This window comes from Wolffia australiana, chromosome 10 (assembly GCF_029677425.1).
Source record: "Wolffia australiana isolate 7733 chromosome 10, ASM2967742v1".
Lineage (NCBI taxonomy): Eukaryota > Viridiplantae > Streptophyta > Magnoliopsida > Alismatales > Araceae > Wolffia > Wolffia australiana.
In genome coordinates this window covers 6,823,998-6,847,091 of record NC_135844.1, presented here as the reverse complement: position 1 = coordinate 6,847,091, position 23,094 = coordinate 6,823,998, and the positions used below count along the sequence as shown (strand labels likewise).

At 43.0% G+C, this 23,094-nt stretch overlaps 3 protein-coding genes across 6 annotated transcripts; 1 reads left to right on the top strand and 2 right to left on the bottom strand.

The window, feature by feature from the left end:
- Positions 1-3,037: 3,037 nt before the first annotated feature.
- LOC144708198 (putative clathrin assembly protein At4g32285) lies at positions 3,038-6,667 on the bottom strand. 4 transcript variants are annotated; one of them, XM_078581404.1, is made up of 3 exons: positions 6,352-6,667; positions 3,965-5,773; positions 3,038-3,367 (listed from the first exon to the last, which is right to left on the bottom strand). In XM_078581404.1, exon 2 carries the CDS (start codon positions 5,744-5,746, stop codon positions 3,965-3,967), a length of 1,782 nt encoding a protein of 593 aa, XP_078437530.1. In that variant the 5' UTR covers positions 5,747-5,773; positions 6,352-6,667; the 3' UTR covers positions 3,038-3,367. The 4 variants fall into 4 exon arrangements, with proteins under 4 accessions (XP_078437530.1, XP_078437529.1, XP_078437528.1 ...); XM_078581403.1 differs by lacking the exon at positions 3,038-3,367 and adding an exon at positions 3,816-3,862; XM_078581402.1 differs by lacking the exon at positions 3,038-3,367 and having other exon boundaries at positions 3,816-5,773; positions 6,352-6,666.
- A 5,465-nt stretch (positions 6,668-12,132) lies between these two features.
- On the top strand, positions 12,133-18,791 carry CKI1 (Signal transduction histidine kinase). Its single transcript, XM_078581906.1, has 9 exons — positions 12,133-12,459; positions 12,708-12,762; positions 12,855-13,070; positions 14,358-15,062; positions 15,852-16,227; positions 16,327-16,913; positions 16,993-17,694; positions 17,848-18,129; positions 18,448-18,791. The coding sequence occupies exons 2-9, from the start codon at positions 12,715-12,717 to the stop codon at positions 18,655-18,657; spliced, it is 3,126 nt and encodes a 1,041-aa protein (XP_078438032.1). The 5' UTR covers positions 12,133-12,459; positions 12,708-12,714; the 3' UTR covers positions 18,658-18,791.
- Positions 18,792-19,235: 444 nt separating this feature from the next.
- On the bottom strand, positions 19,236-22,833 carry LOC144708424 (SNF1-related protein kinase regulatory subunit gamma-like PV42a). Its single transcript, XM_078581737.1, has 3 exons — positions 22,376-22,833; positions 21,338-21,695; positions 19,236-20,356 (listed from the first exon to the last, which is right to left on the bottom strand). Exons 1-3 carry the CDS (start codon positions 22,828-22,830, stop codon positions 20,039-20,041), a joined length of 1,131 nt encoding a protein of 376 aa, XP_078437863.1. The 5' UTR covers positions 22,831-22,833; the 3' UTR covers positions 19,236-20,038.
- Positions 22,834-23,094: the final 261 nt, after the last annotated feature.

Genomic DNA, 23,094 nt, shown 5'->3' with positions numbered 1-23,094 from the left:
ATTCAAACCTACTGCTTATTTTCGCGAAATAGATTAATGGCATTATTAATATTCCTGTAATGAAATGTAGTATTCAGTTAGAGTGTCAATTTTATTTAAAATTTGGTGTCTCCTTAACTTTGACTATCTAACTTAAAATCTAATATTCGGATAGACCACCAAGTTACAAGTGATATTCTAAAGTCATATGTTGTTCGTGTTCGTTCGCGAACGAACACGAACGCGAGCTGAATTTTTCCTCCGTTCGTTCATCGTCGAACAATGTTTGTCTGATGACAATACACAATCTTCCCATCCCATATAGTGAACGAGTGAGAGCAAGAGACACCCATTAAATGAGAGAGAGAGAGAGAGACCTCACCAACAATCATTATTGTATTTGTCCTACTCCTGGTTGAAAATAATGTCACCCCCCCCCCTGACAATGTGATGTAGCCCAGAAGCCCTCTTATTGAGGTCCACTAGAAACTGGTGGCCCAAAAAGGAGATCCTTCTAGATGTTGTTAAGATTTACTGAAAAGTGCCTAGGGATCCAAAAAAATCCTTTAAGAAAATATTTTTCTGGCGCAATCTGCAGAGTATCTCTGTTACAACTTGTCAAAAGTACATATCTTCTATTGCAATCTGAAGATTATTTGTCTTGTCAAGATGTTCTTGAGCCTCACAGTATATTTTAAACAAATTCTACATGCCACAAAGTCTGCAGAAGATCTCTGCTTAGGCTTATCAGGCTGATGATCCTCAGTTTATCTTCTCAAAGTTGTTTTTACCAATTTTCTGAGTTGCCTTTTCATGGATATTGTCATTATGGACAACCCTACACTGGTTGTGACCTATATAAGCCTTGAAATATTTTTATTTAAGTCTATTTTTTTATTGAAACTCATGTTTATCCTCTATAAATGTTCTCTTTGTTAGAGAGTGCATTAGTACTTGTGAACTCCAGAACAAAACTTTTGTGGACTCACAACTTGGAGAACCTACTTCTATGGACTCAAGACTTAACTGCTTCAAGTAGAGCAAGGCTTGTGGATTCAAGTCTTATTCCTACACTATTTGCATAATAAGTTTGCATTACAGTGTTTGTCTTGGCACCTAATGGTTGACTAACCATCATAAATGATAATCATCATTGCATCCACAATAGTACCATTCCCTATTGATCATGACAATCATTATCCCCATCATCAAATATTTTTGTCCCTACCATTGACAGCCCCTCTCCCCATTCATAACGATTATTATCCATGTAGTCATCTCCATCCACAACGTTCATTGTCCCAGTCGTGACGATCCTCATCCCTAATCCAAGACAGTTGTCCCCACCATGTTAATTGTCATGCCTATCATTGACTGCCCTCATCCGATCCATGATAATTGTTGATAACACACATTTTAGTAAGTTAATATGAACATATTTACATGTTTATTTGCATTGAGTTGAATATATATGTATTTTATCAATCCTACAATGATTAAATGTATATTATAATCATATTTTGGATTTTATTAATTTTAAAGTATTTTTAATAATTTTTTACCTCAAATTCTGAAAGGGAAACTTTTTTTAATCAAATCTAATTTTCCTGAATTTTTTGGCATTATATTCAAATAGATGTCATTTTTTAATTTCAAAATACATATTTCTAACATTTTTATGAATTAATGTTTATTTTTTGGGATTACTTAATGACTAGACTTTTCCAAAATTGGAGGAGAGAGAAAATTGAAGGGCCGAGAATGATCTAAATTTAAATGGAGGAGTATCAGGCTGAAACTTTGAGAAGGGATTCATTTTCCCCCTCTTTCTATCCATACAGTTGTATATATAACTAGAGCCTCAAATTTTTGTAAAAACCATCTTTGAACTCACTCCCTCCTAGAGAGGCTGATTGAAAGAGAGTGAGGGTTTCGAAGGTCCGTCAAGGTGTTCTTAGTGTTTTGAGTGACTGGGGAAGATCAACAAAGAAGTGGAGAGGTTGATCTGTGTCAGGAAATCTCCTTCATCCTGGCGGAACATAGGGATCTGCGGTTAATCTCTTGCCTTACATTTATTTCTTTCCTTCACATCCCTTTACTTACATATGTGTCCTTATTTTCATCATGATCTCATTCTCATCACCATCTTCCATCCTCTCACCCTACCAAAACCATCTCTGATCTTAATGTCGTCACTTTCATCTCATATAAAAACCCTAAATCATCTTGTTCATCATCCGCTTCTCCATCTCACAATCAGGTACCCATCCTCCCTTCACATCTACTAGTTAGATCATTATCATTTCTTTTTCCACCATTTTATTTCACCATCGTCTATCCACATCCACTCACATCCATTCCCCAATTTCATCATCCTATGTTATTATTCATATTCTACATCCATCATCACTACTCTTCTTCATATGTTTCATTCTCTCAATCCCATTTGACATATCCATGTCCTCCTACTTATTCCTTGTATTATGATTCATATCCTCCTTGTTAAATAATTATAATCACCCTCTCACCATGTCGTATTCCTCTCGTCCCTCTTCAATTATCCTTTAAAGAGTATTGAGCTGTGATATACATTCCTTGTGGAGACGACCTTTGCTCATCAGTAACTAGTCAGATTGTTTAATGAGTAAATGTTTATTGATTGACTCAAATATCAACGACAAATTAACACCTTAAATTTGAGTTTATCAGTTGTCATCCCCGTCATTGACAATCCTCATCTACATCGATGATGGTCCTCGTTCCCCCTTGACAAGAATCCTCTTCTCCGTCATCAAATGGTCTGTCATCAACTGGTCTGTCATCAAGTCGTTGAAAGACATAATCACTATCATTGACAGTCCCCATCTGTATCAATAATGCTCGCCGTACCTGTCCACAACAGTCCTCAACCCTGAAAATGATGCTTGTCATCCCTCTCCCTGACAGCCGTCATCCACATCGCCATAATCACTGTTGCCGTCTTAGTTATTGTCACCATATTAAGACTATACAGTACATAAGTTTCTTTATCAATGTATTAATCACTGTATAGTATGTATATGTTAAAACATTATCATTACGTCATTTAAAAAAAATTATCCACACTTATGTCTTTCCATTCAGTTATCCGTCCATCGCTCTGGGCAATGACGGATGAAGAATTCAAACACAACAGATGATGCTCCGTCATCCATTCGACAAGCCTATTACAGATTGACCATAACAATCCAGTCATGCTGATCTGTGATTGGATCGCCCGCCCCAAGGGATGGTAGTGCAATTTAGGGCCAAAGTTCAAACACCTGGGCAAATTTCCGGCCATCCCAAACACCTAAGGTTGTAGCGAGGCAGTTCTGGGGGAGAAATCTGAACTATGCACTGCTCAAAACTGCCAAAGAAAGACGAGAGAGGGATAAATGAGATGAGAAATGGGAGCAATGAGAAATGATAGCAACAAGAGAGAATCCACAGAAAATAGAGAGACGAGAGAGATGAAAAACTAGAGAGAGCCAACAACCACCCCATAATCGCACAACTCCTTGCTTGAGGATCTGCAGGGTGTAGGGAGAAAGTTCAAACTGCAATGCATAATGACCATACAACCATGCCACCACACGCGATCCAACCATTCCTACCACTTCCTAGTGACTAGGAAGTTGACTCTTGTTGACATCGATGATGTCATTAGCAAACAGTCAACCAATGCTGACAGCCGACATCAACATCACCAATACATCTTCAATAATTAGAGGTCCTCTTCCCAAAATGATAAAGCTGGATAGACGGATCTTGTCCAGGATCAATAGCTCCATCTTCCATTGAGCAGGAAGGAGCAATTGGACAAAAAAGCACCTGGAAATTAATGCTCGAGGAAGTTCTGAATCTACAATGACAGATGTAGATGCATGAATAAATCAGGATACAAGCAAGGTGAGGCGTGCAAGAGAGAGAGAGAGAGAGAGAGAGAGGGATGGAGCCGGCATACTCAGTAATGGCCAGTATAGTAAGCAGGCATGCCATAGTAGTACTGGGCCGGGGCAGCGGGCGAGCTGAGCTTGGCAAGGCTGGCCTGGCCCTGCATCCCCTCTCTGGCATACTGTTGCCATAGCATATTTTCCTGCACCAGAAACTGTTGCTTCTTCTCCATTTCTGCCATTTGCACGTAAGACGGCGGGGGCACCGCCAGGGAGGCAGCAAACGGGTCCTGGTTCACCGCCTGGACTGTCCCGTCTGGCGCCGGCAATGCCAGTACGGGTGTCCTCCCTACCACTGGCAGGGCCACGCTGCTTGCGCTGCCGCCAGTGGCCATCTGCTCGGCAGTGTGCCGCTGGACGGCACCGGCATCGTACATTCCGTCGAGCAGCACTGGGTCAAGACCCCCAGCCATGGCCGGTTTCTGCCTCGCCAGGTTGCTGGCCGATTCCACCAGCGCCAGCTCCCAATTCTCCTCTGCCGGAACGTCCCATGCCGAGCTCGTGGCAGCGCCAGAGCCGGAAACAGCGCCGTGCTCAGCGGCAGCAGCAGGGCCGGAGAACAGGGCGAGGGCCAATTGGTTGCCCTGGTCATCGGCAGTGAGGGAACTCTCCCTCAGGTCAACAAGGTCGGCAGGGGGCTGCTCTGGCAGTGCCTTCTCTGGTGGCCTCTCCGGCTCCGGCTCCGGCGGGGGCGGGGGCGGGGGCGATGGCTCTGGCGCAGGCAGAGCCTTAATCTCATTCATCTCCGGCGCCGGTGGCGAGGCAGGCTTGATCTCCAGCCCCCTAGCCCGGTCCACCATGAATTCCTCCAGAGTCTCCAGGAGTTTGTGGGAGATCAGCTGCACCTCAGGATACTCGGAGGATCTCGCCACACCTGCTTCTTTAGACCAGGCGAAGAAGGCAGCGAGCTCGTCGACCTGCTTGGCCGCACGGGAGTAGCCGTCAAAGGCCTTGGAGCAATCAGGCAGATCCATGTCGAAGAAGCGGTCCAGGAGCAGGGCCAGAAGCTCGCAGACATCGGCGTAGAGCTGGAAGCCCTCTTTGAGGACCGGGTACAATGCCGCCATGATCATCCGGCTGTGCTTTGCCATCCCCGTTGGCCGACAGGCGAGGAATCGATCCAACAGAAGCTGTAATTGGTGCATCCTACCAAGAGCCCTGTCCAGATTCATCTCCCTCACCGGTGTTGCCACCTTCTTCTGCTCTTCCCTTCTTCCATTGCCGTTCCCATAGAACTCATACTCGTCTCTGTGATCCCTTTGATCCCCATGATCTCTCTGATCAGAATGAGATCCTCTGCTGCCGCCGCCGCCGGACTGGTTCTTCTCGTAGAGGGCGCATTCGAGGCGCTGGTCAAGGTAGAAGGCATAGGCCCGGACAAAGGCGGAGTGATCCCATGAGCTGGAGTGGGCTTCGTCGCGGAAGTCGGCGAGGTTGAGGAGACGGCTGCCCTTCCTGGTGGCATAGAGGAGCTCTTGCTGGAAGGAGGGGTGGCCGTCTTGGAGGAGACGGTGGATGAGGGAGAGGCATTTGAGGGCCACAATCCAGTCCCTGGTCTTGCTGAGGCGGCGGGAGATGGCGGTGATGCACGCGTCGACGTAGCCGCCAGAGTACGAGGTCATGCTCAGGATCTCGCGGAGATGCTTCTCGTCTGCTGGCTCGTCGTCGTGGCTCGTGGCCTTGACAATGGCAACGTCGAGCTCGGGGGCAATTGTGCCGGAGACCTTGGCTATGCCAATGCTTGTCTGGTCCTTAACCGTGCCGATCACCTTCCTGATCGTCGTTGGCGCCATCCCTCCACTTTAAAATCGATCCAAGGCCTGAAACCAGCCGGATAAACAGATCAGATATCATAAAATTAAAACCATTGAATGCAAACTGTGCCCAACTTTCATAAATCATCGAAGTTGGGACAGGTTGAGAAGCTGTAAGATTTCAAAAAATTGGCTTTCGGCCTGGAATTCACTGGACCCACCAATTATTAGATCAAGGCATCGAAATCATGGAATCCAAATCTCCCCAAACATAGATAATCAACGAATTAAGGGTTGAAAGAGAAGCAACTTGTCCTGCCCTCTCCCTCCCATTTCAACAGATCTACGGCCTGGACTCCGCAAGACCCATCAATCAGATAACAAAATAATTAAAATCATGGAATTCAAATCCCACCCAACTTCCATGAGAATAGAATTAAGGACTGGATGCGAGGCGATCGGACTTCAAAGCTTCAGGAACTAATCCTACGTCCCGGAATCTTCCGGATCTACGAACCAGATATCACAAAACCAAAAAAACAATAAACCCAAACCGCGCCGAACATCGATAGTCATCAAATTAAGAACCGGGTAAGAAGAGACGGGGTTTCGAAATCATCAAGACAAAAGATTGACGAAATCACCTGGGCAAGCAGATCGCGACTCTTCGACTAAAATCGGACAAGATCGAGATCCGCCCTAGACGGCGGATCTGGAAGAAACTTCGATTAATAGCGCTGCAGATCAAAAACTTGGCAAGATTTCCAGCAAATCCGAGCTGCCCACCGCAAGAACAGATCCGCAGCTCAGGATTTCACTTCGACCCTCGCTTCTTCCTCCTCGCTCCTCTCTCTATCTAGCTTTCTCTCTCTATATCTCTCTCTGTCTCTCTCTAGAGGTCGTACCTTCGCCGGTGGGGGGTTGCTTTCTCTTTCTAGTTTGGACATGTCGAGCTTTCTCTCTCTACGCGGCTGGTATTTGATTTCGCTTGGCGGCTTGAATCTTGGCGGCGGCGGGCCCCACCGCCGGCAGCTGGAGGCGGGGCCCACCCGCCCGCCAACGTGTGAACAGCTTTTAAAGGATTGGAATGAATGCCTCTAGAAAGTTGACAGTAATTTTTTTAGAGAGAGACATGAGAGATGAGAGAGATAGCAAAAGGGGTAAGGGGTATAGAGATAAATATAGAGATAGAGATAGAGATAGCAAAAGGGTAAGGGGTATGGAGATAAATATAGAGATAGAGATAGTAAAAGGGGTAAGGGGTATAGAGATAAATATAGAGATAGAGATAGTAAAAGGGGTAAGGGGTATAGAGATAAATATAGAGATAGAGATAGTAAAAGGGGTAAGGGGTATAGAGATAAATATAGAGATAGAGATAGAAAAAGGGGTAAGGGGTATAGAGATAAATATAGAGATAGAGATAGCAAAAGGGGTATAGAGAGAGATATATAGATAGAGAGAGATGGATATTTAGAGATAGAGAGGGAGAGATAGAGATAGCAATAGGGGTATTGAGAGAGACAGAGATAGAGATAAAGGTAGAGATAGAGAGCGATGGGTATTTAGAGATAGAGATAGAGATAGCAATTGGGGTATCGAGAGAGAGAGAGAGAGATGGCTATTTAGAGATAGAGATAGCAATAGGGGTATCGAGAGAGAGAGAGAGAGAGATGGCTATTTAGAGATAGAGATAGCAATAGGGGTATCGAGAGAGAGAGAGAGAGAGAGAGAGAGAGAGAGAGTGATGGCTATTTAGAGATAGAGATATCAATAGGGGTATCGATAGAGAGAGAGATAGAGATAGAGATGAAGATGGAGAGAGATTGAGTAGAGATAGAGGGAGAGATAGAGATTGAGACAGAGATACAGATGGAGAGAGATATATATATAGAGAGAGATAGAGATGAGAGAGAGACGAAGATGGAGATTTACAGAGATGTAGAGATAGAGATGAGAGTGAGATAGATAAGAGAGAGACAGAGATAGATAGAGAAGAGAGATATAAAGAGAAGAGAGAGATTTGGAGATAGAAAGAGATGAGAGAGATAGACAATAGAAAGATATAGAGAGATAGAGAAGAGAGAGATATAGAGAGATAGAAGAGAGAGATATGGAGATAGAAAGGGATGAGAGTGATAGACAAGAGAGAGATATGGAGATAGAAAGAGATGAGAGTGAAAGACAAGAGAGAGATATGGAGACAGAAAGAGATGAGAGTGAAAGACAAGAGAGAGATATAGAGATGAGAAAAATAGACAAGAGAGAGCTATAGAGATGAGAGAGATAGACAAGAGAGAGTAATTGAGATGAGAGAGAGAAGAGATATAGAGAGATAGAGAGAGATGAGAGGGAGGTAAGAGAGAGATGAAGATGGAGATAGAGATAGAGATGGTGATACAGAGAGATAAAGAAGGAAGTTCAGTAGATATAGATAGAGATGAGAGAGAGATAAAGATAGGTAGAGAGAAAGATGAAGATGGAGATAGGGAGAGAGACAGAGATAGATAAAGAACCGAGAGAGACAGAGAGAGGTATAGAGATAGAGACATGAAGATGGAGGTAGAGAGAGAGATAGAGGTAGAGATAGATGTAGGTATAGATATCAGTATATATATCTAGATAGAGAGAGAGAGAGAGAGAACGAGAGAGAGGAGAGAGAGAGAGAGAATCTTGTTGGCAGGTGGCGTTCTCGGTGGGATGAGAAATCTGGTTTGGGTTTTTGGGCCTCGGATTTAGAGTCAACTGATCCATAATAATTGTTAAAAGATTGTCAATGCCAGCTGTTATAGAATTGTCAACCTATCTTTCTCTCTTCCCTCGTTAAACGCCCCTCTTCTCTCTCCCAATCTTGCCAATTTTCACTATTAACCTCTCTATACAATATACTCCCCTTTCTCTTTCTCTATTCTCTCTATCATCTCCCCTCTTCATTCTTCTCTTCCTCCTGATCTTCATTTTCTTATTATCATCATCATCATACTGTTATAAATTTTTATGTATTGATTGCTAGATCTTGTCCCCCCACCTTTTTTCTCCCCTCTCTCTATCAATCTCACTTAATCTCTCCTCTATTTTTTAATATTTTTTGCTGTTATCCCACTCTCCCCTCCCAATCTTCATTGTCTCCATTTCCTATCATTCTTTGTATTTGTCTGCCTTTATTACTATATACATAATATGTATCCTTTGATCTATCTCCACCTAAATCTTCTTCACATTCTCATTTCTATATCTTTATCTCCTTTTTTCTCTCTTTACTTTTTTTCTATTCCTCTCTCCACTGTTCTCCTTCACTTCACCCTTGATCTTCCTCACTCTCTCTCTTCCTCCCTTTTCTCATTTAATATCTTCATCTCCATCCCACCCACTTTCTTTTACCTTCATTTGCTCTTTCTCTACTGTCTCCTTCCCTCTCTCTCACTTGATATCCCTCCATCATACTTTCCCTACTTTCTTTCTCACTCTCACTCTCTCTCTCTCTCTCTCTCTCTCTCTCTCGATTTCCCTCCATTTCACTTTATTTACCTTTCCCCTCACTCTCTTTATCTCTACTTGATCTCCCTCCCTCTTAATTTCTTGATGAAACATGTTCCATGTTTAGAAAGAAGTGGAGATTTGGAATGATGGAGAATAGGAGAGGTGAATGAGAAAAGAAGACAGTATAAATAAGTAAGAAAGAGATAAAAACTTTGGAAATTGATTCTTGATCATTCTTTAAGGATGCGATATTTCGAGAAAAATACAAAAATTACAACTGTATTGTGACATTAGTCATAATTAAATATGAGATAAGATTCATTGTCAGATTAGAAGTGGGGACCAGAGTTTCCTCAAATATAAATTAGAACAGTAGTTTAGTTAAATATTCCAATGCCAAATGATGAAATACATTGCTAAGGCCCACCTTGTTGCACGTGAAGAGGACATCCCCGGCGAAAATCTGACTACTTTTATGAGGTCTCTCAAGACAAGGGCACAAGATCCACCGCCTAATTTATCTTCAATGAAACGTGGATAAATTTCAATTTACTCAGTGCATTCATACTGAATTAAATTTTGAAAAATATTTTGAAATATTACTAAATATTGTGTGAACTTAACTAAAGTCCCAATTCTGAAATTAGCAGAGGAAGCTGAATAAGTTCAGATCCCCCATAAAATGTGCAGCTAACACCTTCCACTTGTGTGATTTTGAAAAAAAGTGGAGTCATTCCTATTTTCATCTTTACACGTTCTAAGCAGTAATAGAAAGATTTTTTTCTTATTAATTCCTAAGTTCATGAATTGGGCAAGAATATTATGCCAAATAAGAAGTTAATAAGTTATTGATTTACGGGAGTAACCCCATTTGACTAGTTGGAGTATAAATATAAGTTACTCTCACATTTTCTCGATTTTATCTAAAATAAAAGATTAGGATTAATTTAAATCTAGTTTGTGGATGAAAATGGGAGAGAGGTCCCAATATATGGGTAGGATTAGAGTAGAACGCCCTATACCCAAGGGGAATAAAAAGCTCAACTTAACCCTCTTAAGAGTCCATGCCATAGGGAAGCAAATTTGGTGGAATCGACACCATTTTTTATTTATGGAAGAATTAGAAGACCGTTGAGAAAATTGATAAATGCTTAATCAGAGACATCTCAGCCCTCTAACTCCTTGAAAACAGATCTATGGGCTTTGTACATTAGGGGTCGTCTGTTCAAACTTCTCTCTCGCCTCTTTAAATCCCATCCGTTAATTATATCCCAGCTATTTGTTGGCATGAGTTCATCAGTTTTCTCAGTTTGATTGTCTCTATAAAGTGTCTGCTTAAGGAGTTCCGTGAGCCACAATAAGAAAGAACACCATTTTGGGGCCTAACCGGCAGTGTGATAATGAGGTTAGTGTATTCAATCAAAATTTTCACTATTTCTCTCGAATAACTAGCCATTTTTATTATTCTTCACCATGTAAAAGACTTCCCCAAGTACCACAAGTATAGTGCACAGACGCGACCCGAACGGTAATTTCGTCCATGGACAAAAAATTGTCCCGTCCTAGAGTTCGGACGATTGATGTGACGAGGAATCGTCTGCCTGTCCCCAGACGGGATGATTGTTTTGTCCATGGACGAAATAACCGGCCCTTTGGGACCTTGGATGGCGGACAGGACGGTTTCTGCGTCCTGCAAGAGTCATGTATCCGTCTAAGAGCTCCGGTTGGAATTAGACATGTGCTGCGCCACATGTCAAATTCCAAGTGGCCCAGTGCACTGCTTTGTCTCGGACGTGGAAGGGACGAGAATGTCTTGGACGGGACAGTTTTCGCACGGGAAGGGACATGGACGAAAACATTAGGGATGGGAGAAAGTCTGGACGAGACGATTCGGACGAACTTCTAGAAATTGGGACAAAGGATGGGACGCTCTTCATCCCGTCCCCCCCTTCGTCCCTGTCCTGGACGATCGTGCACTATAACCACAAGTTAGCCTAAAACAAACCACCACACACCGACACCAATAGCGAGAAATTGACCAAGTTTTGCCCGCAATTGTCACCCACTCTGCGTGCAACTCGTTGGATCGGGTAAGCTTGTTAGACCATTTGATCTGCAAATATAGTGCAGGGACATTGACGGGACGCTTTTTTCATCCCAAGATGAAAAACCGTCCCATCCGCGAGGTTGGACGAAAACTGGGACGGAAATTTGTCCCAAGATGAACAGACGGGACGGTTTTCGTCCGCTCGGACAAAAAAACCGTCCCGTCCACGTCCCTGGACTGATTTCGGACGTCAGATTGGACAATCTTTGTCCCGTCCCGTCCATTGTCCACGTCCCTGACGATCCGGAACTATATCTGCACCCACCTTGGGCCCACCACTCCCTACCGCAGCCAACCACCGCATGTCCATAGCATTAGAGAAGGTAATTCTAATTAGTTTTATTTCATTTTCTGCTCTATCAAATTCCAAAAAATACATAAATTTATGATAGATTACTAGAAATCAGCATAAATATATTGTGATCATTTTATTTTTTTAATTTTAATTTTATTTCATTAAATTTAATACTTAAGCTCGACTATATGTTAGATAAAAGAAATGTGACTTGAGCTCTACTATATGTTTGAGCTTTAATCAATGAGAAAACAATATTCAAGAGAAATATCTTTCGAACAGAACTCATTTGAATTGCCATATTTAGGGCAACCCACTCGAGTGAATTTAGCAAACATCCGAATGAAATTTAGATAGTAACTGCATGTCTAAAAATGAAATCATCTCATTCAGGAAATCCCACCTCGTCGCCATCAATGCTCGCTCCGATCTTTAACTCACTTCCAAATAAACTACGCAACAAACGCGTGATTCAAATCCAACAAGATGATTATTAAGAGCCTTACCGTACCGCAATGGGGGACTTGAACGCCAGCTGATGATTCTTTTTTCTGATTTTCTGTTTTTTCCTGAATATTACTTCCTTTCCTCTTTGGATTCAGAAAAGCCAGCAGAATCCGCATTAATTGCCGCCATGGAGCGACGCCACAGCTCAGAATTAGCGTATCCACGTAATCTTCTTCATCCGGCCGATGAAGATCCCGAGGATTTTTTCTTTCCTACTGAGGAAAAGGCACAATCACGCAAATAAGATAGAACAAACGACTCCATTTGTTCTTACTGTCTGCTCTCCATTCGCCTATCCTGCTCAAGAACAGACTCTTCTGCCGTGATCTTCGCCGATCGTTCTTCCGCCATCGTCATAAACTGGTACGAAATTCTTCTTCTTCGATTCTTCGATTCAAACTTCTCTTCGTCTTCTTCTTCGCTTCTTCGTTCCAAACTTCTCTTCTTCTTCGTCTTCTTCAAGATCAACTGGACGGTTACGATATTTACTATAAAGTCCTTATTCAACCATGAAATTTTATTTTATCCGTAACTTAAATTAATTGCGCGTTAGCCCTTTATTGCTTTTGTATCCTCAACTTAAGTTAATTTGTTTATTATTTTTATTTAAGCGAGGAGATGAAGAGGCCGACAGTCGCTCAGCTTGCCTTCTTCTCGTTCTTCCTGGTAAAATAATCCAAATAAACATATGCCACGTCGGATTATAGTTTAAGATTTACTTTCTGAAGCGACTAATAATTGGATTTATTTATTTTTAGATGCTCGTGGGATCGATCGGGTTCGTGCTGTACGTTTGGCGGTCGACAATGGGCCACGTGGAACATCTGGCGGTGGAGGCCTCCGATGACGTCCACGTGGCGGATTTGAAAACGTCCCGCGACAACGCGCAGGCTTTGCTTCGTCATATAAATACCTCTTCCTCGGCGCTCGCTAAGATGCTCAGCAGTGACTCGTTTTCTTCCCCAAATTTCCAGGTTAATTTTCTCTCTATTTTTCTCTCATTATTGCTCCGATATCGAGCAATTTTTTTTCAAATTGAAATCGTCGTGCTACGGCCTGATCCTTCTTTCGATCTCAGTCCTTTTAAATGTTTGATCCGCTTACAATCGTATGCGCTCGTAATTTTTCATATTTGTTGCGGCAATGGCGCGATTGTTATATTCAATCCATAAATATACTTCTTTCGTGGATAATCTGAGTATGTCATCGGTGATGGAAGGTGCGATGGCGTCAATGTGTTTTATGTATTCTTTCGGTATTTGATGTTGCAATTTTATCCATCTTTATCCTGCATATATTTTAATCTCCGTCCTTAGGAGCTGTTGATCATCGTATAATCGGATACTCTCGGTATTTTCATATTTGTTGTATCAATTGCGCGACTGTAATATTCAATCTGTTATACATTATTTTTCTATAGATAATCGCAGTATGCCATTAGTGTATCAAAGGTGCAATGACATGAATGTGCTTGGTTTATTCTTTCCGTATTTGATTTCTCAATGTCGTCCATCTCTGTCCCACATGTATTTCGATCTCTGTCCGCATAAATTGTTTTTTTTTTTGAAAAAATCCGCATAAATTGTTGATCCGCGTATAATCAGATGCTCTCATTATGTTCATATTTGATGATACTGTTGTATTCAATCCAAACGTAAAACTTTTTTCTGTGGATAATCTCTGTATATCATCGTGATCAAAGCTACGATGTCGTCAATGTGATTGGTGTATTCTTTCCGCATCTGATTTCGCAATGTGATCCATCTCTATCCTGCATATTCTGTGTGTCATCAGTGTATCAAAGGTGTGATGGCTTCAATGAGTTTGATTTTTCAATGTCATCTGTCTCTGTCCTACATATCTTTCGATCTCTGTACGGATAAATTGTCGGTCCGTATATAACCAGATGCTCCCATTAATTTCTTATTTGATGATCGCAATGGCGCCACTGTTATATTCAATTCATCGATGACCTTTTTCGATGTCATATAATCTCAGTATGTCATCAGAGTATCAATGGTGTGATGGCGTCAATGTGTTCGGTGTATTCTTTCTGTATTTGATTTCTTAATATGTTCAGTGTTCAACCAATAGGTGCACTTTTTCTGATCTCCCTGACTAGGCTGTAAATAGTACGAAGCCATCACTCTTATTCTTTCCATCCGTGTTGTAATCATCTGTCTTTATGCATTATTCAATCCATAGATTGACCTTTTTGTCAATTGCGGGGGGAACTAATCCCTGATCTGTATCCAACGCAGGTGCCCCAGGCTATATTTCTCGCATTCAAGGCATTATCCCCCATACTTACCCAAGTTTCTTTTGCGAGAGAGGATGGTTTCCTCTTCTCATACATGTCCCAAGAAAATGGCTCGACGTTTTCTATATTTTCCAATACATCCTCCTCTCCAAGCGGCTTCTTTGCGCCCTGCTGTTATAATTATCAAGCAGCAGATCCTAATTCGGGGATTCAACTAGGCACTGCCATCTCTGCAAGCTTGGCTGCTTCTATGACCGCATGGCTCAACAATGCCTTCTCTCATACCCACCCTTTCGTATCTTTGGTTTCAAAGTGGGTCCAAGCAGAGGACCATCTTGTCCTTATCACCTCTCCATTGAAAGTTGTGATGGCAGAAAAGGCACTTTCTGCGGTTATATCTCTCGGTATATCAGTTCAAAGGCTCTTGAATATGATAGACAATACGGGAGAGCACGGTGGGAGCATGTTCTTGGTCTTGGATGATGGTCATGTGCTGCAAAAGAATGGGAACATTCCCAATTGGAAGTTTTTCCTCGATGATGGATTGCTCTCAATTCATATGCAGAATTCCACTGAGGGTGACACTTCGAAAGAATCAGTCATCTATTGCGGAGATGGCGACTCGTTTGTTGATTTTTCTGAGTTGTATCTTGGTGGGAAACTGTTCAAGTTCCGTTGCGCGTCTCTACACCTGGGGAAAGATGTGGTATGGACGTTTTAATGATTAATATCTAATATTTTGATTTCTGTTTCTCCTTTTTTTTGTTAAGGTGGAAAATTCGGGGTTTGGCATGTCCCGGCGATGTTGACATATGACATTGATGTTGGTTGACATCTTGCCGGTGATGTATGGGCATCAACATCAGTGTCATCTTCAACTGTTCATATTTTTTTAAAAAATCCGTCAACATTGTCATTACTGTCAACTAGGCCTTTTTTGACTGACTTGACATAGACGTTTTGGTGATTTATTAACTAAAATTTTACTAAATTAACGGCTAACATTTATGGATGGTGTCAACTGTTATGTGATACCCTAGTTGGCAAGGACCCTAGAATTCATCATCGTCAACCACCCAAAAAATTTGCAACATCATCATCATCTGTCAATGAGGATAGATTACATTGACGTTGACCACTGCAGAACCCCAGTTTGAGATAAAGCTCCTAGATTTAATTTATTATCATAGATTTAATTTAATTTATCCATGTTATTATTTTGTTGTTCTTATAAAGAACAATTTAAATCCTATCCTTTTTCATTGTCGCAGTTCTAAATCTTCCGTGTATCTTTTACGTGATGTATGCAGTCCTTTCATTTTCTTCTTTGGCTACTTCCTTCAACGTAGACTCAATTCTAGATTTCTTCCAATATAATTCAATCCTATCTGTGAATCCAAGTTTCAAAAAAAAGCATGTGAAATTCATTAAACTGGTTTTTCTTTGCGCCGTAAAATTAATTAAATTGGGTTAAAAGTTCCTCATCCTTGTGCAGGTTTTGGTGCAAGGTTTCCCACGTGTGCGCGTGATCAACCATGCCCACACGGTGGGTGCCATTGGATATTTTCTCCTGTTATCTGCTCTCTTACTTGCTGTTTTCACCTGCGCCATTATCTACCGTTGGATCTTGAAGTATCAACGGCGGGATATGCTCCTACGTTCATCTTTGATCAAGCAAAAAGAAGCAACTCAACAAGCAGAGAGGAAAAGCATGAACAAGAGTTTAGCCTTTGCCTCCGCAAGCCATGATATCCGCACATCTCTCGTTGGTATTGCAGGTCTAATAGAGCTCTGCCAAACAGAGGTTTCCCCAGAATCTGAAATGGAGAAGAACCTTGTCCAAATGAGCATCTGCGCTTCAAAACTATTCGGTTAGTAAACCTAACCAAAAAAAAAAAAAAAATCTATTCTGGGAGCATTTATCCATTTAATTCCATAACGTTATTTTTTATAATGTATAAAAAATCCAGGGATATTGAATTCAGTGCTGGATATGAGCAAAGTGGAGGCGGGGAAAATGCAGTTAAAGGATGCGGAATTCGATATCTCGAAATTAATCGAAGAATCAGTCGATATTTTCCATATAGTCGCTCTGAAAAAAGGCCTGGAGGTGATTTGGGACCCCTGCGACGGGTCTGTTCTGAGTTCGCCCCGAGTCAAGGGCGACTCGGGCCGAGTCAAAGAGATTCTCGACAACCTACTCAGTAACGCGGTCAAGTTCACTTCGGAAGGGCATGTCTTGGTCAAAGCCTGGGCCAGACGGATAAACCCGGAGACTCTCACGAGAGAAAACTCATACAACTGCAATTTTTCGCACGTGCAACGGCCATGGTCTTGCTTCTCGGCCCAGAAAGCCGACGTCTTTGGGGATATCGCCTCTATCTGTTCCCCTGCTTGCATCCCAAACTCCATCGAACTCGTCTTCGAGGTGGACGACACAGGCGTGGGCATACCCAAGGATAAGCGAGAGTCAATATTCGAGAATTTTGTTCAAGTCAACGAGTCAGCCAACGAGCCTCAGGGCACTGGCCTCGGCCTCGGTATAGTTCAATCCTACGTAAGTTTTTTTATAACAAAATTCGCCTCAAATTTTTTTTTTATAACTTTGGTCTATATAATTAATGCACTTCTTGCAGGTGAGGCTAATGGGCGGGGAGATTGGTATCGTAGACAAAGGTGTGAGCGAGAGAGGTACGTGTTTTAGATTTAATTTACTTTTAAAGTCCGCCGAAGCCGCAGATGGGAGAGAGGATCAAGAACTTGAAGATCTGCCAACCTGTTCAACCTTGGAATCCAAACGCAGGAACCGTAAGATTTTCCAGGGAAATTTACACGGGGTAATTCTAATCCAAGGCGAAGAGACGAAAAGAATTCTGGGAAGCTGGTTGGAGAGTGTCGGAGTCAGAGTCTGGGCGGTCGATCACTTTGAACTTCTCCTTCCGACGATAGAGAAGATAGTCGGGCAGAAGCCGATTTCTTTTTCGGAGGAAGTTTCTTCACAAAATAAGCCCGGCGAGATCTTAGAATGCAGGGCAACCCAAGTTGAAGAACATCACAGGAATTCGCCAAGTTTCTCGGCGGCGTCGGTCCATATTTTGATTTTTATCGATATGGGTTTCGGGGTGTTCGGGAGGAACCCGGATTTCTCCTTTAGTAATAATCTGTGCCGGGTGGTCTGGCTGGTCAATTCAAACACGCCAGGGTCAGAAATACGATCATTGAAGAACAAGGAGGTTCAGTGTGACTTGCTATTGCACAAACCGTTGCACGGGTCTCGTCTTCAGGCCATTTTAGATCTTCTTCATGGACTTGATCAGCCCAAAGAGTTGTCTCCCAAGGTAGAATTTCATCAGATTCTTTTTTTATTATCTTATTTCCATCGATTATTGGTTACTCTGAATTTTGGCTCATCTGCTTTCTGAAAATTCAATATGAAGTTTTATAACAGATTTTACATAAAAGCTAATTATGAATTTTGGTTTCTTGGACAGAATGGAGAGTCAAGTATTCCCATCCAAAGTGATGAACCGCTATCTGGGTTAAGAGTTCTTCTTGCGGAGGATAATTCTGTTTTGCGTCGGTTGACGTCGTTGACGCTCGCCGGGCTCGGCGCGACGGTCGATACGTGCGAGAATGGAAGAGAAGCGGTCGAGCTTGTTCGGAGGGCGGTGCAAGAGAGATGGCAGAAAGAAGATGAGAGAGTGGAGAAGAAATGCATAATGCCGGGGTCACACCAACGCCCTCCATATGATATGATCTTCATGGACTGCGAGGTAATTCCAATCTTTCATCTTTTACCATTTTAATATGGCTCAAAAGTAATAAAAGAATCATTTTTAATTGTATGAGGAAAGCTTGTGATTGGGGAGAGCCCGTAACAGAGTAAAAGAAAAAGAATGAAAGGTTTTGCTCGTGTTTTTATTTCTTCTACGCATAGTATACACACGACCATTTAGTTTTTTATTACTTGATTTTTTTTATAAAATTGCATTTCGCTTTATTTTTGTCATTTTATAGGCAGTTATAGGAGAAAAAAAATCAAAATTGTATTTGGAAAATTATTTTAATTGGGTGGTTAAATTGTATATTAGATGCCGGTGATGAACGGGTACCAGGCCACGAGGCAAATCAGGGAAGAGGAGAAGAGGTACGGTTTACGTTTTCCGATCATAGCGCTTACGGCGCATGCTTTTGGAGATCAACAAGTTGAATTTTTCGAAGCTGGGATGGATTTCCACTTGATGAAACCGTTGCAGCCTGCGATTTTGATGGACATTGTTAAACATCTTAATATAGTCTGAAAGTTTTATGTAATAATTATTTCCTCTTGCCATGATATATAGATGAGCGGTATCGTCTGAGGATCAGACAGTGGGGGAATTGTAATCGCCTTGTACGTTTGGTTTTTTTCTCAATTGAACTTTTAATTTTTTAAGATCGGGTTTCTTTATTTTTTGCTATGATTGGGAAGAACAATTTGAGACGGAAATTTCTGTGTAATGTAATATCCTCGGAGTTTCCATTCAATCTTTACTAACCATTTTATTCGAACTCCGTAATTAAACTGTAACGTTTGATTATTCTTCCAACGACAAGTCGTTTACTTCAAATCAACGAATTTTATTAATGTTTCCGAATGATTCAGAATATAATCATCAAGAGCTACTCTAAAAAATGAGCGGAAGTGACCCCTCTGTAGACCACTTCAATTTGCACGGAACGACTGTTTGGATGTATTGTCTTCTCCAGCATCAGATCATATCGCGTTTGTCCATACGTTGATTTTTAATTTAGAAAATTCAGTTTAATAAGTTATTACCATTTAAAGTATACAGTTTTACGTAAAAAATTATACGATTGAATTATAGTTATGAAGAGATTAATTAAAACTCAGCATGGTTAGTCATATCTATGTATCGCTGGAAGATATTAATCCGTAACCAACATTCTGAACATGAAAAAAAGACTGACGGTTAGAGTTGACCGGTCAGTGGTTTTGGGTTCTCCGGCACTTTCTCTCTCTAGAACATGTCCTATATAAGGACTCATTAGCAGCTAGGCAGCGGCGCCTTCCCTCTCTAGAATGTTAACTTCGGTTCTGTCGCTGGCGCCGTGGCTGGCCAGCTCGATGGCGAGGTTGGTGGGGGTGGTGGTGAAGAGGCCGGCGGCGGCGGTGTGCACTCTCCTCTTCTGCGCTGGAATGCTGCCGCGAAGCCTGCCGCTTGAGCGGCTCGTCCTCCCCGACTTGCTCGCCAACTGCGGCCCACTTCCCCGGCTCATCATCGCCGTGCTCACTTCTCTTTGAGTGTAGAGTAGAGAGAAATACAGAGGAAAGAGAGAGAGAGAGAGAGAGAGAGCAGAAGAGAACAAGGAGAGAGAATTATATAAGTAGAGAGCAGGGAGAGGGAGAGAGAGAGAGAGTGCAAGAACCAGACAGCAGAGGGAGAGGGAGAGAGAGAGAGAGAGAGCGCAAGAACCAGATAGCAGAGGGAGAGGGAGAGAGAGAGAGAGAAAGAGAGAGAGTGTGCAAGAACAATTGTATAGCAGAGGGAGAGGGAGAGAGAGAGCGGATAGCTGAGGGAGAGAGAGAGAGAGAGAGCGGATAGCTGAGGGAGAGCGAGAGAGAGAGAGAGAGCAAGAAGCACCTGAGAATTATTAGAGAAAGAGAGGAGGGGGACGTGTTCAGGGGAGCTCTGGCTCAGCCTCGGCGTCGAGGAGAGCGCGGCGGACGGCACGGAGGATGTCGGAGAGGGAGACGAGGCCGACGAGCAGGCCCTCGTCGTCGACAGTCCACACCCGGTGGACCCTCGCCGTCTCCGCCGCCGCCATCACCTCCCCCAGACTGCTCTCCCTGGTGCAGGTGACCAGAGCCCTCTTCCCCTCACCGAAGCTCTCCAAGAAGTCGGTCACTGGCATCCTCAAACTCTGCTCCAGCCGCTCCACCCCCACTCCCCTCAGGTCCGTCGCCGACAGCGTCCCCACCGCCTTCGCCCCCCTCCTCTGCCCATCCATCCCTCACCATCACTTTCATCATCTATATAAACTATACATCTCTATATATACACGGATCAATTCACTTCTGCAGGATGTTAACATGCCATGCATCATCCCATGATAGCATTGCATGTCATTCATGCTCAACGAATGAACACGTTTCTGTAGCATGTTGACATGCGTGACAGACAACATGTGTTCGTGAATAAGAACATTTCTGCAGGACACTTGACTACTAAATCATGCCACCAAATTAATTCATGCTTCATAATACGAGAGAACATGCTACCAGGCCTCATGAATGTATGCAAAATCTGCCCCCAATTCTTATCAAAATCAGGCACTTTGTGCATCATGAACAAATACATTTCTTCAGGACGATGACATGTGATCCATGCTTCATAGATGCAAATAACTACCTTGTCTCTAAGTGCATAATGATGATTCATATGCTTCATATATGAATATATTTCTAGAGAGTGATCCATGCTTCATAGATGAAAATAACTATCTTGTCTCTAAGTGCATAATGATGATTCATATGCTTCATATATAAATATATTTCTAGAGAGTGATCCATGCTTCATAGATGCGAATAACTACCTTGCCACTATGTGCATAATGATGATTCATATGCTTAACATATGAATATATTTCTAGAGAGTGATCCATGCTTCATAGATGCAAATAACTACCTTGTCTCTATGTGCATAATGATGATTCATATGCTTCATAAATGAATATATATCTAGAGAGTGATCCATGCTTCATAGATGCAAATAACTACCTTGTCTTTATGTGCAAATGATGATTCATATGCTTAACATATGAATATATTCCTAGAGAATGAATGGGAATCTCCTCAATATCATTTGCGTGATAAAATATGATGTATGATTGATTGTTTTTCTGAAGTTGCATGATTGATAGCAATTGATTTATGCAGAGCATAAATAGGGAATAATAATTCAAAGATTGTTGGCTCACCAGAGCAAGAACGTCCTCTGCTTGTGTGCTGGCAGTGGCATGGGGGTCGGCGACGACGGGGACGGAGGTGAGCGAGGCGAGGCGCATGGCCTTGATGACGGCGATGACGGGGGCCGAGGCGGGGACGGAGAAGATGGTGGCGTTGAGGGCGCCGATGTCGGTCACCGAGGCGCCGAGGAGGTCGCCGAGGCGGTGACGATGAGCGCTGAGGAAGTTTAAGAGGTCCCTCTGCGTAAGCATGCGATAACCAGGGGAGGCCTCCTCCAGCTCAGCAGCCACCACCTGCTCAGCGTGGCTCTCCAAAGGCACCATCGCCCTGTGCACTCCCTTGCTGAATGCCTCCATGCAGTCCATCACGCTGAGGAATCAACACAAATGTGAAATTTCTTAACTTGGGATTATCTTCTTCATTCAGATTTACGTTATAAAACTTTGCCAGATTCAATGTTTGCAACTACTGATGAGAAGAAAAAGTATCAACACCACAATTTCAAGTCTTAAAGAGACGTGGTTCATTCGTTTTGACCACATGCCAGTAATTCACGACTATTTTGTCCGTTGACGGTGGAATCGTTATGGCAGCAGTAAAAGTTTTTGAGGATACAGCCTGTTTCAAAGTCAAATATTTGAAACTCCGACGCCCATGATAAAAAAATAACTTAAATTGCAGAATTAATAGTCGAGAGATCAAGTTCCACAGTCCTCTCAAATAGTAGAATTTCCTAATTACAGAACATAATAGCCTAAATGGCAGATCAAGTTCCACAGTCCTCGCAAATAGTAAGAATTTCCTAAATAAAAGGATATAATAATTGTAAAATACAACACCAATAATTCCATTCAGACGACCACATAAAAGGAGAACCCATGAATAAAAAAATATTACCGACACTAGAGAGAACAAAAGAAACTTTTAAGAAAAGTACAGTCAACGTAAAGTCAAATCAAAGGTAAACTCGCGGCCGAAAATGAATAAAAAAACAAGGAAATATTAAATAAATAAAAACAAAAATCCAACCGCGCATCAAAAGAAGAGACCTAGTGTTCGGATGCAAAGTCCAGAGGCTGAGCCCTTCCAGAGAATGACCGATAACAGACGACACAGGAACAGACATCCGCTGCTCAAACTCCAGCCCCTTGGCAGCGGCCGCCCTGGGACTCGAAGCCACGTCCTCGCCCTCTTCCTCCGCAATATGAATCAAAACATCAAGCATCGTGACAATTCCGATGTAATGCTTCCGCGGAGCGCCGGTGATCTTGTCGAGCTCAACGATCGACGTTCCGCCGGCGCCAATCCACCGGCCAGGCGGCGCCGCGACGGGCACCGCGACGACATTGTTCGCCACCAGCGCGTGCAGAGTATCCCTCAAGCTCGCGGTGTAGGGCACCTCCACGAGCTTCTTCTTCTCCTTGACCAGCTCCGCCACCTTCGTCTCCCTCAGCCACCGGCACGCCGCTCTCCTCCCTTCTCCCGCCTTCGCCATTCCGATCATCTCCGAAACTTCTCCCTCAAGCCACCTCCCTCCCTATTTATATACCCCCTCCCCCAGGCGGTTACGGATAGGCACGTACTCGCTGACGTGGCAGTGATTTTCCCGCCCGCCCGCTGATTTCCCGCGCAAACTGGTGTCGCCTTCTTGGGCTGCCACGAGATGGTCCAATACAGCCCTGGTTCTCGGCCCATTAAGACCTCCCCCGCTAATTTTCCCGCGCAAAGGTCGCCTTCTTGGGCTGTCACGTGGCGGCCTGATACCGGC